We start from the raw sequence: 18,430 nt of genomic DNA, 5'->3' as shown, positions 1-18,430 counted from the left end.
TTTTGCAGATTCATTGGCATTAAAACACCACGTTGCAAACATAATTCTTAATTTAAGTGGAAAGAAGGATATTTCAAGTACATGTGGATATTCGGTTAATCCTAATGAGACAATCTCCCACTCCAAGTCAGCAAAACATCACGTCTCACAGTTTCTGTTTTCCCTAATTCTTTGAGACAGTTTCCAATATTAAGAAGTCACTGATTGTACCGTCCTCATTACTTATTCTTTACTGTTACGTCTGGAGCTTCCCCTGAAGAATACTTAAACTAATCCTAGATTTTATTTAGCTCTTCTTCACAAAAAGTCGCTCACCAGCTCGAAATGACTCCCTCTTAACCTCCCCTGTTTATCTCCTATGTAACTTCTTTTTTATAGTGAACGTGTTGTGTTGTGTTGTGAGAGCAAAGTAGTCCCATTGTCGACATTTCACCTTTCCCCTCTTCTATGTTTACAATAAAGCAGCAGTGTATGACGGATCGTATCTCGTCTTCACTTGTGAACTTGGAAAGATCTGACTGTGATCTGTGTTATTGTAGGTTGCCTTGTATATCTGGGACAACGGGAACGGCCCACATCTCACTGCAGTCCCTGAGCTGTGCACGGAGCCAGAGGACTCCCCTCAGACCAGCCACTGTGCCACCACACTGAGTGGGCCTCCGTTGTGTGTGAGTATCTATTCCGTCTGCAGATCTGTCTGTTCTCAGCTTTCATTATGAGATTTGGCCTTTCAGCAGCAGCGAAAACAACCTTGAATGTTGTAACTTCTCTCACTCCATTCAGTAGAATATTGTGCATTTAGCTAAAAGATGTCTTAAAGTTTTAAAGTGTAAACAAAGGAGGAAGAGGAGCTCTGTTTTTTGGGGGCTAATCATGTTCTCTTAGTTTAATCACATGCAAATGTTTGTCATCCACAGCTGATGACTAACCAGCTCTCATTTCATCCTCGTTATCTCCTTACACACTCGCTCATCACTATCACAGAAGTTTATTGTCATTCATCCCACATATTTTCTTCTGAGTTTAAAGTAAAGCGTACGTTGCTTAAGGTTATGTGTTGCATGTGAATGTGTGTTGTTTCTTTGTTGCCAAGTCAACGGTTTGTATACAGCACCATTACAGACAACAAGCGTAGCCTCGATGCTTCAGGCAGAGATCCTTCATGACAAACACGTATGAGAAAAGAAGGTATTACAAACACTTTCTCATGCCTCCTCTTGGTATGTTTTTCTTCTTTTCGTTAAAGTTAAATACAGTAAAGATGAAATAACTTAAGGATTATTCAAACGTAAAAAACGTGTGTGATAAATAGAAAAGGTGAGGTATTAAATGATTAAAAACTAAGAAAACAACAAACAAATAAGTAGGCTCAACAAATATAAAAACATGTGTCATCAGATGGAAAAGGTGAGCAAGTTTAAAATATAAGAAACAAGTATGTTCTGCAAACATTAAAATATGTATGATGTTAATGACTTTACACACCACAAGCTGATTTTGATATATGAGTCAGATGCAGGAATCCTTTTCTGTATGATAACTGGATCTTTGAGGAGACACTAAACTAAGAGGAGTAATACAGCTCAGATAGAGAGCAACTGATGCTACACTGATGTATAACCACTCATTTAATATCTCTCATCTCTCATATCGGAGTAAAGGCTTTACTACAAAATGAGTATTGATCTTTCGTAAATGATCCCGCATGTCATTTCATATTTACTAGGTAATCCAGAGAAAAGGTAGAACAGTAGGTTTTAAGTTTAAGTGAGGAATGTCCATGAGGCGGGCGCTTTCTTAGAATAGTCTCTCAAGAAATAATTGGCAGTTTTCTGAAGGCTACACTGGAGCAGTGTTTATCTGAGTGGGAGGAAAAACAACATGAAAAAGTCTAAAAGTAAGTAACAGTCAGTGTAGTCTTCTATTGTGCATCCTGTCCTCCACTATATTCGGTAGATGTATTGAATGAACAGAAGCTCTGCTCCAGATCGATTGACAGATTTAGCGTTATATCTGCTCTCTCTCTGAAATACGTTTGTGAACAGATCAAAAGGTCAGATAACATTTAGCCAGAAGTTACTGACCTGACATGCAACTCACAATCATCAATAAGGTTTGAGAGAAATAAGACTGGTAGCCTGGATGTTAATGTTTTTGCTCGCAGGCAAAGCAAGACGAGTTTGCGATGCCAGAGCTGAAGCTGAAAGTGTCTCAACTTAGATTTTTAGATTTGGCAAACTAAATCCAGTCGGGATGTTTTGATGTGTGATTCACATACTGCATGTTCATGTTGTATTAATGAAGATGTCTGTTGTAGTCGGAACAGTCAGATTTATATTCATGTAGCTTCCCTCTGTCCCATGTCCCATGTCCTTAGAAAACAGAACAAACACTGTAGCAGCCTGTGTGGAGGCATGAAGGTCACAGTTTACTAAGTATTCAGGGAGAGGTTCCCATTCACACAAAACAAGAGGGGACGTATCGTAATCAGCCAGAGAGGGAAACAGTCGCACAACAAATTGCCCATTGGGCCACCACAGCCCTAAGGCCCCAGAGTCCACAAAGAATGGAGAGCCTTGAGGGGCGGATTGAAGGAGGTGAAGGAGGACAATATAGGAAGTAGTCAGAGCAGCAAAACATGGCCAGTAGCAATAAACTGTTGTTCCCGCTCTGTATGCTGCACATTTCAGCATTTCAGGCTTCTTCAGTTTGTATCAGACACGAGTCTGTCTTTCAAAAATGTAAAAAGTTTTAGTTAAAACGAAAAGACAGGAAGAGTGGTCACGGCAAGAAGCAAAGTGATAAGAATGAGTTTTATATTATTGTGCAGTCAGTACATCAGTGCAGTCTGACGTCCTGGAAGTTTCCATTCGAGGGATGACTTGTGCTGACAGATATATGTTGAGCAATTATTAACTTTGAAATATTATTATTATTCATTGTATTGTTTTTTTTTGGTCAGAAGAGCTAACAAGCTAACCAAACTAAGTGTGATGAAGAATCATTTTTGTGTTTTGAAATGTTGTTTAGATGAAGTCACTTTGACCTTCAGTCTGTGTGGCTGTGAACTCTTTTTTTCCATCTGTTTTAAATGTACTGATTTCATGGACTCATATTTTGATCACCTGAATTTATTAAATGTCAATGAAAAGAAGGATTATCGCCTCATCAGCAGCAGCTTGACCTTTTTACTAATTGCACAGTAAGTTTCAGGTCATTGTTTAGCTGTGTGGCTGCAACCTTTACTCTTTAATTATCTCGAACCGCTCACATATTTTTGCTGTTTGGCCTCATCAGGCGGATGATTTCAGCTAAGAAGCTCCAAAATCACACTATTTGCGCCACACCATCCAGTAGACATTCACAGTAGGCGTCCAGCTGCTGAACATCAGGAAGCGTTAGCAGCTAAAGAACTGACATTTCCCTCAGTCCTTTTTTGGAGACCAGGCGTTATAAGAGATAATATTTAGGGGCACCTAGCCTAGCTGGCTTATTGTGATCCCCATGTGAAGAGGCTGAAGTCCTTGAAGTGAGCGGCCCAGGTTCGATTCTGACCTTCTGACCTTCTGCACTTTGCCACATGTCAAGCCCAACTCTCACCATGGTTTGCTTCTCTTTCTACTGTCCCCCTCTACATTAAAGACAGAAAAGACTCCCACAAAAGAGTGAATATTGGACAAAGGTCCACCAGCATGGCTGCTAAAATGACTCCCATTGAAAGATAATGTTGCTGTGTAACTATCGGATGTTTAACTTAGCACTTTTTTATGTTTAGTGCAACATTTAAACTTCAATAATGTATAACAGTGTGAAGCACCAAAACAGGCAAAACATGAATTGAAGATTAAAAAAATGAACGATATTGAAAATAATCATAAGCTTACATCGCTCAATGTAATGTAAAAGTCTGTGATGTTCAGGCTTGATCATTATACCAGGAGATTGTGACTTTACCGCTCATCTATTACACGTGTGCTTTTTAGAAAATGAATGGTTAGTGCAGCAGCTGATGACATTTTAATGTAGCATCTATCTTTAATGCATTCTGTCTCTGTCTCTGATTTATTGAATCTTTATGATGACTGTTTTGGCCAAAGAGAAGAAAACCTCTTTGTCTGAATTTTGGAACAAAAGACTCACAGATGCAAGAAGAGCAGTTCCATTTGGTTTATTTCTATCATTTGATAGAGAAGAAAGCTGATTTTTAAGAACAGTAAGAACAAGCTAGACTTTGGACGTGTCTAACAACGAGGATTGTTAAAGCCACAAGAACATGTAAAGCCACATTTTTACAGGAGAGGCGCATTGGAGCAGGTCATTGTCCATGTTAACTGTGTTCATCTTTCTCTTTCATTCCAGTGTAACAACTAAACTAACTTTAGTTTAGACTGTGGTCAGATTGTGTGCAGTTGGGCAAGTAGCCTACATACAGTATATCTATAGGCGGACATGTGTGTCATACAATCGTTCTTTCAGCAATAAGTCTGTCCAATCAGTTAATTCAGTCTGAATTGGTTGAATTGACTCATTACAGTCCTGCGACCGCACAAACCCCTAATTTAATTTGTACTTGTTTCCAATTAATTAGATTTTATTGATCGCAGTTGTTGTGTGAAAAGAGTTTAATCAAATGTGTCAAAAATGTCATTGGAAATCGTTTTCATAATCCATCTTTCTAATTATTTTAATCTCTCTCAGTCTTACTAATGTTTGTTTTTTTATTCCAAAGGGAATAATCTAATATTTTAAATGTAGTTCTGATATTTTTTAATGGGATTCAGAGTTATCAGCTGTCTTTTAATAGGAAGAGCCAAAGACGACCAGAGGGCAAAATGACCTCAGCACATTAACAGAAATATTCACTTCTAACTTCCCTTTGGAGAAAACTCCCCCCGCTGATCGCTCTGACCGTTCATATCGCCGGGAAAACTTCTTTCTAACCATTCTGCTGCATGTAATATTGATTCAGCTGTAATTAAATGTAATTTATGCTGTTTATTCCTGCAAGCACTTCACTGATTTATGTCCTCTATTTTATTCATCAAAGGGGGAGCCTGTAAATAAAGAAGATCTATTTGTTGCTGTGAAAACGTGTAGGAAGTTTCACAGTGAACGAGGTGAGTCACGCGCCCACATTTACAGAATCAAACAGAGATGCTCATTTTCTCTCAAAACGGCATGCTTGTGTACTTTGTTTTCTTTTCATGGATTTGTTTTACCTTTGACACGTGTGACCGAATAAGAGGTTTATCTCATTACCATCACAAAAGCTTTCACTCCATAATTTCACCGTCGTGTCTGAAAAGATTGAACAGTATTGAAGCTACAAAAACACGTTGACCTGCTAAATGATGTCCCCTCCTTGATGCACGAGACGTACTATCATCCAACCACCCTGCAGCTGTTTCACAATCACTTATGGATGTTTAGCCGTTTATTTGCAAGCTCTACCTGGCATCAAGCCGCTTCTCTTTGAACCTTAAAAACGTAGCGGGTTCATTTCAGAGAGATCAGACAAATTGTTCACGACTCTCAAAGGATATCTCACAAAGTGATCGCACTAATTACCTTAATTACCGTTTCCTCTGCCAAGCTGCCATTGTCGGTTTCAAAGGTAGACAAGATGAAAATGAATATTAGATTGATGTATCAAAGGTTAGCTTAGATCAATACACATTAGACTTGACAGAGCATCACATTTCATTTACAATGGCACTCAGTGTAAAGCTGTTTTAATCTCCTCTATCTGGAGTTATTATAGAGAACAAAATGCTCAGTCATCCAAATCCTTGTTGATACAGAAACAAGTTAAACACTCTTAAGTTGCTACAGTTAGAGATGTGTAATTTGCATGTCTGCTTTCTAACCCTAGACTCTATAAACCTAAAAACCTGACCTGCATGTTGTTTCTATTTTGATTTCATTTGACAGAACTTGAAGTCTGGAGCGTAGGTTTCCATGCTGTTCATCATCAGTTTAGTCGCTGGTTGGCCTTTAAAGACACTAAAAGCTTCCCATTTTAACTTTTTTTTTTTTTTTGGTTTGATTTCTCAGGATTCAATTTGCCACACCCACTCTGTTTTGTTTATCTATGAGGGTTGAATACAGCTTCCATCTGCTGCTGCACATTTCTGATTATTCTACGTTTCTTGACGTCTCGTTTGTCAGATTTAAATCTCGTCTGAAAGAAAAGCTTAAACGTTGATGGCTGGAATTAGATCAGAGACAGATGATTAAAAATGTATTTTTAAAAAAAGAGAGTGTGTGTAAAGAGAAGAAAAAGCTCGGACAGATCCAGTGATCTGCTGTGTTCCTGTTTTGTAAAGAGCAGAAAAGGTCAGAAGGCTGCAGGTCCTGTGTGCATGTGTTACACTGCATCAAGTACAAGCTGACAGAAACTAAAACTTACATATTTATTTTCCTGAATACCCAAACACTCACAGTTCTGAAATATAACTGCTCAAAGTGTAAAGAGTGTTTCTGCTTAAACTCTATTAATTATTTTCTGTCATATATGCTTGGTTTAACAGTTTACTCAAACTCTGACACATGTGGGTCCATGCCTTGTGTCATCACAGAATGCCTGAAAGACCGAGATGTACTTTTTTATCTGATTCTGTTCTGTTTGAAAACTATGTGTCTATTCACCCTCCACTTGTGCGTATATATAAACGATGTCCGGTGTTATTAGTAAAGTGTTCTACTAAAAATAGATTGTAAATCAGAAGTCTGCTTGTTCAAACTCGGTGAACATATGGTTGTTTTTTCTGTCCTTTGTTCCAGTTCCAGTGATAAAGAAGACCTGGGAAAAACATGCCTTACATTTAGAGTACTACAGTGACCATGCGGATCCTTTAATACCAACCATCGATTTAGGAGTGCCAAATACTGAGAGAGGTAAGTGTTTCTGTCGCAGCCTCAACTCCTTCAGCCTTAGTTTCAGCAGCAGTTCCTCGGGTAATGGTGCAGGGTCAAGCTGCATATCTGGAGGTACATGAAAAATGAAATGACAAACTAAAGGTGAAACGTCCCCAGCCTAACGCCTTGTGAGGGGGATGGGGACAGTAAGTCAACACAATTTTACAGGAGAATAGGAACAAAGGCGAGTAGGGTATAGTATAGTAGCTGAGTCAGCGGTGAAATCCATCTTTTTGTCTCAAAGTGTTTACTCCACAAAATGACACAATGGCAATACAATGTGTGTCATTCAATCCTCTGTGGAGGGAGCTGTTTTTTATCAGCTCTGATTTGAGTTTTCAGGTAATTGGTAAAAAAAAAAAATTCTCTAAAAACTCCCAGGCTTTAAATGTTCCTGCACTATTTTTGTTTCTTAAATCTGAGGCACTTTTCTCTGACTGAGAAGCACAAACTTCACCTTTACTCACCTGGAGCTCAGCCAACCTCACCTGCTGAGCTGCACACACTGCAGGTCTGTCTAGATTCAATCAATGAAATGTTTTCCCCAGAGCTGAAAATTATCTGGCACAAGTTCAGTCACCACTTGTTAAAAGTTTGTTCATAACCACCAGACGCCTTAACCTTTTGAACTTTGCCGGACTAACTGTCCGTTTCGTCTTTAAAAACTCTTCAAATGCAGCCAGACGATGCTTTAAAGAATACTTTTCCGAACCTCGCCTCTACGCTCCCATGGCAAAAGTTGTATGTGAAGACCGATACAAGGTGTAGCTTAAAGACCTAAAACATGTAGAAAGCGTTGGCCTGACCTGTCTAAAGGTAACACAATGTGCCTGAGGCCTCTAAGGTAGACTGGTTTTATGTGGGAGGAATGTTCTGAACCAGGTCCAGTGACCTCCTGTCCAGGAAATCACTGCTCCTGGACAAAGAATTTTACAGAATGCAATCCTCACATATTTCTTTCTATCAGACACAAAAGTTCAGACTCAGTATCCATACAAAACAATGTCTGATCATGTATACTTTATACGTGGACAGAGACCGGCTAGCTGTTTATCCTTTTTTATTTTTCTAGGGATAAATATTTATTACATTTTTCATTTAAGTTTCTGCAACAAAGCCAATCAGCATAAACCCTAAAATGTGAAACCACTCTTTCAACCCCGCTGTTATTTATTGGTCTGTTTTTCGTATTACTGTAAACCTGTATCAAACCGTCTTTCATGACGTGGGCATGTGGGGATGGGCAGGTGTTGAGGGCTGTGTTGTTTGTTGTAGAAAGAAAAAACGAAATGGACGTTTTTTTTTTTTCCCTTAATTGAACATTTAATGCCTTCCATATGTCCTTCATTAAAATATATTGGAAACAAAAAAGATATCAGGATCACATTTTGAGGAGATGCACAAACATGGCTTGGATAAAGATATAATGTGAAACAAGTGTCTGAGATATTATGAGTGTTCAAAGCAACCCATGTTCTTTTGTGGAGACAGCAGCAGCGCTCTGCTTCAGCCTCCTGGTTGCCTGAGCCAGAGGCCATTTGGGCACAAATTATTTTACAGTCTGATGGCTGTTGGCACAAAACTGCACCTTAGACCTTCTTGTAGCAGCTTAATAGGATGATGTATGGGCTGTAGCCACTGTCTGCCCACTGTAAGAGTGCTTAGGGTTGTTGTTGGAAAGGCTTTTGAACAAGGTTGGCTCTCAAGCCGCCTTTCACTAGCTGTCCCCTCGGCGGTTTGTTGTTTAACAAGGACGTCTTCTGCAACCTCTTTGCATTTATGCAGTGAGGGATGCAAACTGCCGCCGGCTACATGCTCGAACATGTGGGATCTTCTCCTCAACAATAAAAGTCGACCTTACTCTGTTATCAGTCCAGTTTGTTGTTGATATGCAACCCTCGTTCTTGAATGCCGCTTCCTTGTTGTTGATAGTGACACAACTCATTGCCTTCTCTGTCTCTCTCTCTCTCTCTCCCCTCTCTCTCTAACACATCCACAACAAGCTCATTTGCCCTCCTGACGCTTAAGTACATATAGTTTTTCTTCCACCATCTATCAATGCTCTCATACTGTATTTTAATTAGAGGAATTTTCCTAGAAGGAAACAATTCTAATCTGATCTTTAGAATAGAAAATCAATCTGGAATCTCAATCAGGACGTTGGTGTTTATTTGTTTGTTAATTTGTTGATTCAGAGCTGACGTCATAATGATGATTGTTTGCAGGCTTCTGTGCATTTTAACAAACCGTTTGCTTGATGTAGGTCTAGTACCGACACGTTGCCATAAAAGTTTGTTTGCAAGTTAGACAGTGTGCAGGAGTTTACCTTTAAGTCTAATGTTTAGAAAATTTGATTAAAAAAAAAAAAAAAATGTATCAAGGTTCTGAATATGTATCTCCAGCTGCACTAGTGGTAATCATGTCACATGCAGAAGACAGTAATCCCTGTCATCATAGAAAGCCGTAGTGATGGAGGAGCCTTTAACTGTGACTAAAGACTGCTGGTTTGTCAAGGGCTTCACATACAACATGCATCTTTTGCTGAAGGTTAATTGGCACCATTAACTGCAAATATCCGTAATCACAACAACCACACATCTGTGTATATATCCTGAAGTCAGTGATGCATTTCACAAAGATTAAGTCATTACTGTATAACTCCCTGAGATGCCATAGCTGATGTGAAATTGGTTGTTCTGGTGAGTGAAGAGTAAGAGGAAGGCGGCAGTATAATCCCCCAGGTCACCTCGGTACTCTGCAGCTTATAATGCATCTCCGATGTTAAAGTCAAACCCTGTTTGGCTGTAACCAGACATGTTTGTGAATTGACATCTTAAAAAGCCTCTAACTTTAAGTGTTAAATCTCTAAAACTGTTTCTCGTATTGTGGTGACAGTGTTTTTCTGACTCACTGATTTTCATCTCATTAGTGGTTCAGTCCACCTGCAGGCATGCACTGAATATAGGAAACTTTTCTGAATAAAAGTTTTCAATATTTCATCTAAAACCCCAAAAAATATCCATAAATTCAACCGTGACAAAGTTTTAAAAAAGGACAATAACCTTGACTATTTCAATGGCAGAGCTTGTTTTATGTATTTAATGAAAGGTAAATGAAGAGTTAACAGGGCTGCAGCCATGTAATGTTTTCATTATATGTTCTTAACTGTTTCATTAATGTTCTATAAAATGGGGTTACTCAGGAAATTCATGGATTATCTTTTTTTTACTTGATCAACAGTACAAAACCCAAAGATTTTAAGTTTTCTTTGATATGTATTGAGGGAAAACATCCAATCTTCTTATCCGATGGTCGACCAAATAAGTAAAGGTTCTCCCTGAATCATTAATAGATTCATTCACTTACTGTTGCAACTCTAACAGGTCTGTAAAAAGATTGACTTTTTGCAGACTTAAATGTTTTCCTGTTGTGAGCTTGTTAAACGGTTTCAGAGCAGGCATTTTAAGCTGATATTTGTGATGAGATTTGCCCCTCCTCACAGACTCTGGGGTCGGGGCAGGAGATGATGTGCGCATCTGTTCACATTTAGCACATTGCCCGGCTGGCAGCTGGTTATGGCATGAAAAAAATCAAGTTGAATTTTTCTGGCTGCTCAAACTTGCTCATTTGAATAACTAGACACACTCTGTAAAGCGGGGTACCCAGATCTGGTGTGGCTGTGGTGAAAGTTTGATGTCTTATTCTGGAAAAGCTGGAGCTCTGTTCCACTCAGACAATGAATTCTATGTGTATTTTTTTGAAGCCAGAGTTGGATGAGTGTGTCTCATAGATCATCCAGGAAATGTCTCTTTCTCTTTAATTATACCTTCCGCTGCGTGTCAGAATTTAAAACTTTCTGGAGAGAGCAAACAAGAATTGGAGCTTTGGCAGAAATCCACAGTCCATCATTAAGACAGCAGGATTTTCTCTAGTTTGAAGAAGCCCAACACCAAATCTTCTCTCAGTTTACTTTAACTGTCAATCGAACAGATCCCTCATGATGCCTCTTACATCCCACAGAAGATTGGATTTACATGAATAGACATGATTGGATTGCATGATTAGTGTAATCAATAACACCATGACAACAGAACATAAGATGAGTATTATACTGTATCTTTAAACTGAAATACGTTCTGGAGTCCCAGTCATTTAGGGACACACATTAAAGCACAGCGACTGCATTCATCAGATAGGTGTGCACTGCAATGATTGAGGTCAAATGAAAATAAGTATTTTATCTTTTCCTCAGTGCCTTAAACCCACATGCTGAATAAGTTACCGGATTAAAATGGAGCGAAAATCAGCACATACATTCTTTTTTTTCTTTTTGGTTAATCTCCCTCTGCTCCTTTCCAAGAACTCGAGGTTTATGCTGATGACGTCTGAGTACGACCTCAGAGATCATTAACAGTCAAGCAGCATCAATATGTCAGGAATATATCACCACCATTAGACTTTATTCTTTCACCTTCGACTGACTTCGTTGATTCATGAACCACCATTCAAAGCTTTGAGAGCCATTTGTTAAATAACAGACATCACTTACATGCATGTATTTAATGTTTGTATTTATTGAAAAGAGTCCAGAATGTCAAGTTTCTCATTACTTCACGTTTCCCTTTCAAAAGAGCAACAACTGTTAGTGGAGAACTGTTGCTAACTTTGCTATTAAAGTAGCCCTAAGTTTGTAATTCTTATGGAAATTTGACATGAAGGTTTGACAGATAGATGGATGGTTTCATAAGTTTTATCTAAAACAGTGTTGGATAGATCCAAAAAGGTGATCTTAAAACTTTGAAAACATGAAATGACATTACTGAATATGAAAAATAAGCTTTGTTCAAACTGCCCAATTGTTATGCTGCTTGTATCTTAAGTCTCTAAGTAACCTTGTAAAAACATAACAGCCTTACTGTATATTGTTATAAAATGAAGAATATAATCTCACCGGTAGCTGGTTATACATATTAGATTCCTGAGAAGGTGAGGGCAAGGTTGATGCAAGAATTGAATCTTTGTATTAAAGTACTCAAGCTATTCATGGTCAAGTTTTGTACTCCTGCAATATTTCAGAGAATGAAGACCTGATCATAGAAAACACTTAAGAGGCTATTTGTGGCATGATCTCTTTGTGTCTGTCTGTACGAGAAGGTGAAGGTGGAAATTACTAACTCTTTCTGGGACCCTGAACATCACTCACTTGCCTCCTCCTACCAGGCTTCTACAAAAAGTCTGTTGTTGGATTTTATTCCTGTCAGTGGTTCAAGGTGTCCTTACTTATTCTATATTCAGATACCAAGAAAAAACACCTTGGGTTCCTTATAAATAAAACAGCAGGGCCTCAGTATTCTTTGAGATGCTTGCCACCTGGGATTTCTGCGTCTCCGCTCTCAGCCGTGATGCTGTGCAGATATTTGGATTCTGATGAGTATATATCCTTGGGTTCCTCTTATTTGTTCTGTACTAAAGCGTCACTGTTTTTGTTTTTCGGGAGCTGGCAGAACATTTTGTTCCATCTGGCAGTCATGTCAAACGCGCCGCGGTGGAAGTTTGATCTCCCTGGCCCGTCATGCCAAACATACCTTATTATTTGTTTGAGATGTCAGAATTTTAGACAACACCTGTCCGTCCGTCCGTCCGCTCACAAAGCTCCAGAGGACACACTCTGGCATCGGAAAGATGAAAAGATTAACTCTGTGCAATGCAAACCTTATGAATGATTGCAGGGTCATTTTGTTGTGCATCTTTTCACTTTAAGATCAGTCATGTGTCCGCCTCCAGCTCAGGTGTGCTACCTTCACACGTTGTAACTTTAGAGGCTTATAGTGCTGAAATCTAAATGAAAACAGCAAATGTTAGATATGGACAATATAGTGACAATTTTTTTTATATTTATTTTTGTGTTTTTTATGCTTTTATGTGATGGGACATGAAGGGGTGGATACATGGGGCGCCACTTCACAGCTGCTGTAGATTCTTAATGCCATCTAAAAGGCTCGTATCAAGAGGGTGTAATGAATAAAAGTTGTGTGAAATCATTTTATATGGTTTATTTTAAACATCACAGGCCTTTTCTAATGAGTCTCTTATCAGTTGGAGTATGATGATAATGTTTCCAAAAGAGCCATTCATGCTGAAAACATTCATTCATTGAACTGAATGGCGCTGTGGCATCTAAGTTGCAGCATCATTAAGGAGGCTTACTCTAACGTCTTCTCTTGGTTAAATTTAACTGTGTTTGTAGTTATATCTTGTGACCGTTCGTTAGCCTTGCTTGCCTTTTTTTAAATCCTTTAACATTTGCATAATTTATGACTGTGGAGTTGTCTTTTAGCCACACAGCTGCTGTCCTGTTTATGCATGTGTGTATCCAGACGTGTGTGCGCATGGAAAAACCTGCTAATGCCAAGTGTGTTTTTCTTCCTGTAACAGAGTCATTTATCTTTGTCAATTAGAAAACAGCATAAAGTCAATATGTGATCAAGTCCTACAGGCCCATCTAATTGATAGCACGACTCTATTTGCAGGACACTGTGGGAAAACATTCGCCATACTGAAAAGATTTCTGAGCAGCTCTGTCCCAAACACCCGGTGGCTCGTTGTTGTGGACGATGACACGCTGATCAGGTACATTATCATGACCTGGAAACAGGTTTTCATCAATGTCTCTATATAAGTGGTGAACTTGTGTGTGGTGTTTGCTAGAGAGGAAAGGCTCTCTAACCTCAGGATCTCTCTTTGATTGACCACCTTCTCTTCTCATAAACACAGAGTAACACGATTGTCTGCTTCAGCTACTCTGAAAACAAAAAAAAAAACAATTACACCAAATAAGTCAGCTTAGTTTCATGAAACTTTGAGCTAGCAGCAATCATTTTTTTCAGTGCCAGTTCTATAAAATAAATGTATTATCAGGTCGGGACAGACCCAGATTCTTATTCTGTGAAATAAGAATCTGATACATGAGGGGATAGTTTAGGATTACAAATGAGCTAAAAGGAGAAAAACACACATGTCCCCCACAGGGGTATCGTAAGAAAGCGGGGAGGAATTCAAAGAAATAACCACAGAAGAAGAAAGATTGAAGGGGGGGCTCTAAGAACTGAAGTTCTGTGTTCATCCCCGTTAAATAACAGCTATAAGAGGTTTTTTTTTTGTTGTAATTGGAACAAATGGGTGAGATATGAAACTCCATATGACCCTGTTACACTTCCAGTGTTCCCTCAGTTTGACTTACATTTATTCACTACTTTAACCCAGAGATTCTAACAGCTTTAAAAGTATTCAGGGAAAAGGAGTCTCAGAGATATTACCATCCTATTGAACATCTAAGAAGAAGCCCAGTACATAAATTAAAGTCCAGCTGGCTTCACTTCATAAATGTGAGGTTGAACTTCATTTTGAGTCCTCCTGATGTGTGATAGTGCCGCAGGGAGAGCAGTTTTTGCCAGCCTCTAAACGGGCAGGTTCTTATGTGTGTGTGTGAGTGCAGGCATGTCTGTGTGAAGGTGATGGTGATGATGAGAGTGTGATGAGTTTGATCTTTTCTCTCTGCAGCCTTCCCCGACTGCAGATGCTGCTGAGCTGTTACGACCCCTCTGAACCCGTGTGTTTAGGAGAGAGGTACGGATACGGCCTGAGCCAAGGCGGCTACAGCTACATCACAGGAGGCGGAGGGTGAGTTTCAGCTCTCGGATGCTTGGGGAATAATGATAAAAGATACAGACGCAGCAGTGGGAGTAAGAAATCTGTAATGGAAAACCTGAAATCTGTAATTTACAGATAAACAATTTCCATTCAGCTTAAAAATGTGTGTCCCCTCTGAGGGAAATGTTGGTTTGTAGACTATGTGACGGTGAAGAGAGAAAATAAATGTGGAATGAAACACCAGAAAATACAGCAGACAGACAGCATCAGCTGATAAGAAAAGGATGGGAGTCCTTAATACACACCCTGCATGAAAACATTTATAAAAGTAATGCACCTCCACAGGATACATATTTTGAAAGCTCTCTTATTGAATGCAAGTAAAAGTGGGCAAGAAAGCAAAATGTCAGCTGTCAGTGCAGGAGGAAAGCTGCACTAAAGATAAATCTGTGACTGAGCCATGTGTGAGAAACTATTTAGGGACCCTTCAATTTCTGTGACACTTAACAGCACTGCAACTGTCAGTTCTCTCAAAAGGGATATCTTCTAAAAACTGTTCTGAGTGGCAATAAACGATTTCTTTTGGCAGCTTAGGTTTTTTTTCAAGTGTAATTGCGTCCCTCTCAAAGAGTTTTCACATCATTGTTGTTTGGGGCTGATCACAGAAAACAACGTCTCCCTCTCAGCGTTATTTGCAGTCGCACTCTACTCCGAGTTAATAAGATAAGCATGAACTTAAAGACGACAGACGAAAGAAGAACATTTGATTTTCTGGTCACTTCTCACATTTGCGTCTGAATTTCATCTAAATCAGCGGGTGTCATGTATCTCTTCAGTGTGTTTGTGATATGTGTCTGTGTTGTTGCTGCAGGATGGTGTTCAGCAGGGAGGCAGTGGTTCGTCTTCTTGACAGCGGGTGTAAGTGCTACAGCGACGATGCTCCGGATGACATGGTGCTGGGAATGTGCCTCAATGCTCTGGGACTCCCTGTCACACACAGTCCGCTCTTCCACCAGGTTGGATTCACACTACATCCCTTTTGTGTCCTCTCTCTCTCTCTCTGAGCTTATTTGTCTTTGATCTTTTTACCTTTTGAATTCTTTCTCGACAAAAAATACTGAAAAATGAATTTCTTGGGCGGCGGGGGCCGAGTAGTTGGGTTTGTGCGCCCCATGTACAGCCTCTAATAAATCTAAAAAAAACAGGATTTCATTCGGTGAAAAATCATGAAGCTAATCGTACAGATCAGCTAGTCCATAAAACAGTTTGGACCATCTGATGTCAAGAGATCCTGCACACTAGGGCTGGCGAGTTATTCACAATTTCTTTGTTATCGTGATATGAGCATATGCAAAAAAAAAAAAAAACAGCAACAACACAAAGGTAAGAATTTAATGCGATAAATATGGAAAATGATTGTATGAACTCAAGCAATGCTTCTCACTCAGCATCGGTATATTTTACCTTTTAGATGCAGGCCTGGCTATAACGGCCATGCTTTCACACCACTTTGATGCAGTCAGATGAAGCTCAAGCTATCATCAGTCGCTCTGTTGCATTTTTTTCAATCTTTTCATTTTGGATTCTGGAGAAACATGTTGCTAACTGTTATTGTGTTAAATCTGAAGAACAGCATGTAGACATGAAAACTGTGAGTTATAGCTCATATGCACTCAAATTTTGTTCATTTATCCAACTTCATATCCTAACCCAGCAAAGAGAATGTTATTTCATATTTCTCACATCATGCAGACACAAATGTGCAGGCAGCTTCTATGGCATACGTTAGATTTCATAATATGAAGCTGCTGAGTTGGAAACGCCAATTATATCCGAGCATGTATTCAGTCCGAGGTAATTGTAATTTCCTGACTGTCACATAATGTCTCCGATAGCGAAAAGACCTACATGGGGGAAAATTGACTGCAAACTGAGTGTATCAGGAGGTATTTTCTGCTGACATGATGTAATGCACCATCGTGTCACATTCACGTCATACTGAATGGATCCCGACAGTTTTATAGTAACGGATGGTCATGACTATTCCCATTGGTGTAACATGATGGTCATGAAATTGAACAACCAAAGATGGTGACGGAGCTGGTTTTGTGAAGGTCAGAAATGCTCTACGGTGACATCATAGCACTCAATCAATGAAACACGGGCTTAATTACCCTGAACAGTGGATTTGGCGTTCATGTATATCTGAGCTTTCTGGGAAGTAATTATAACTCAGATGTTCAGGTGATCAGTATTCAAGGTCAGAAACTGGAGTTTATAGTAACTTAAACATGACTGTAGCATTTCCTTTAGGCTGACAGTGGGCTGATCTGTACCACGTATCAAGAAAGGTCACCAAACTCTACCAATCACTTTCTCTTGCAATTACTATTTATTTTTTCTTTGACCTCTAACATTAAGAATGGCTTTGTTGTATGCAAGTGTTGCAGTAAGTGATGACATTAATTCCCACTATTAATGCAAATCTGATACAAGTCATCTATAAACTAGGACCCTTGTCTGTTTTTGTTATGAGAAAAAAAACTGTTAGACGATTTGCATTTCTAAGTAAACAGTTTGACATTTTACAAGAATGTGTAATACCAAAAGACAGAAACTGAAGGAGCAATTATTTACAGCTGAGCTTCTCGTACTCTCACATGTCACAATGCCTCCTGTGAAAGAGGTTTGAATGTATTCCATCCTACCGAAGATTGAGTTGGATGCCAATCATACGAGGGGTCTAACGAGGAGAAGTGAGAGAGTGCAACATGAGAGTGCAGGACCTTTAATCAGACACTCATTTTACAGCCATTTGACAAACGAACCGATGTGTCAAAAGTGTTTCCAGACACAAAGTGTTGTGACATATCAGTGACTGTGGTGTGGCTGAAGATAATTTCTCAAACATAATAGATTCAGGGGCTCGGTTACTGCTGTGCCATATCGAATGCAATGTAAACACAAGTTTTCAAACCTTCACGCTCGCTCTTTGCAACACTTGCACGCAGTCTACTGTGACTACTTCTAAATGTAAATTACTGTACTTCATCTTACCTTTCAGGCCCGCCCTGAGGACTATTCCAGAGACTTCTTAGCTCACCAGGTGCCCATTTCTTTCCATAAACACTGGAACATCGACCCGGTCGCTGTTTTCAACAAATGGCTGAAGGATGACTCGGTGGCGAAAACTTCAGATGGACTCAATAAGAGCGTCAAAACGGAGTTATAGGATTTTTAAGCACATGAAAGCCTGTATGAACATCTATGTATGTAGAGAGCTTGTGTGTGAGAGAGTGAGTGTACAGTATGTGTGCGTGTATTATGGAGTCAAGGAACTGTCCTTCATAGCTGTAAATGTTGTTGTATTGTTGATGTTGAACTGTTATTAAGACGAACGATGTGTGTGTGTAAGTCCATGACTTACAATGTGAGAGATTTCATGACTGAATTGCATGTTGAGGTTGTGTTTCTTTAGAAAATAAGGGTGTAATATATGTATATTTATAACATGTGAATAATGTAAACCTTGGAGGAGAGGTACTGTATCTTTCAAAAAGCATCACTTATGCTGTACAATGTGCTCTTTTTTTTGACATAAAAGGATTAATATCTGAGAATGTCTTGCTTTTCTTCTTCATCGGCGGCCTATTAATGGGATTTAGCTTGAATCAGTCATGTATAAATTATGAATTAGTTAAAGGTTAATTGAGGGTGAAACTACAGTATGAACACAGAGAGCTTGGAGGAGCTAAAAGGCAGCATTAGAGCTCTCTAGAGGCTGCTGAAGGTTTGCACTAAAATGTTACCAATATGGAGTCTTTTATTGGCTCCGCAGCTGCTCATGCAAAAAAAAAAAAAA

General features: G+C 39.2%; 1 protein-coding gene across 2 annotated transcripts in view; it reads left to right on the top strand.

Moving 5' to 3' along the window:
• Nucleotides 1–18,188, top strand: part of b3glcta (beta 3-glucosyltransferase a) — a 57,281-nt gene extending 39,093 nt beyond the window's left edge. For both annotated transcript variants that reach the window (XM_061047024.1, XM_061047023.1), the window contains 7 exons: nt 540–668; nt 5,048–5,117; nt 6,784–6,897; nt 13,449–13,548; nt 14,479–14,598; nt 15,440–15,584; nt 17,633–18,188. In XM_061047024.1, coding sequence (XP_060903007.1) covers nt 540–668; nt 5,048–5,117; nt 6,784–6,897; nt 13,449–13,548; nt 14,479–14,598; nt 15,440–15,584; nt 17,633–17,800 — 846 coding nt within the window. In that variant the 3' untranslated portion in view covers nt 17,801–18,188. The remainder of the gene's footprint in view (nt 1–539; nt 669–5,047; nt 5,118–6,783; nt 6,898–13,448; nt 13,549–14,478; nt 14,599–15,439; nt 15,585–17,632) is intronic.
• The last annotated feature ends 242 nt before the right edge of the window (nt 18,189–18,430 follow it).

Source organism: Labrus mixtus, chromosome 9 (assembly GCF_963584025.1).
Source record: "Labrus mixtus chromosome 9, fLabMix1.1, whole genome shotgun sequence".
NCBI classification, from domain to species: Eukaryota; Metazoa; Chordata; class Actinopteri; order Labriformes; family Labridae; genus Labrus; species Labrus mixtus.
This window is presented reverse-complemented; position numbering and strand designations above follow the sequence as displayed.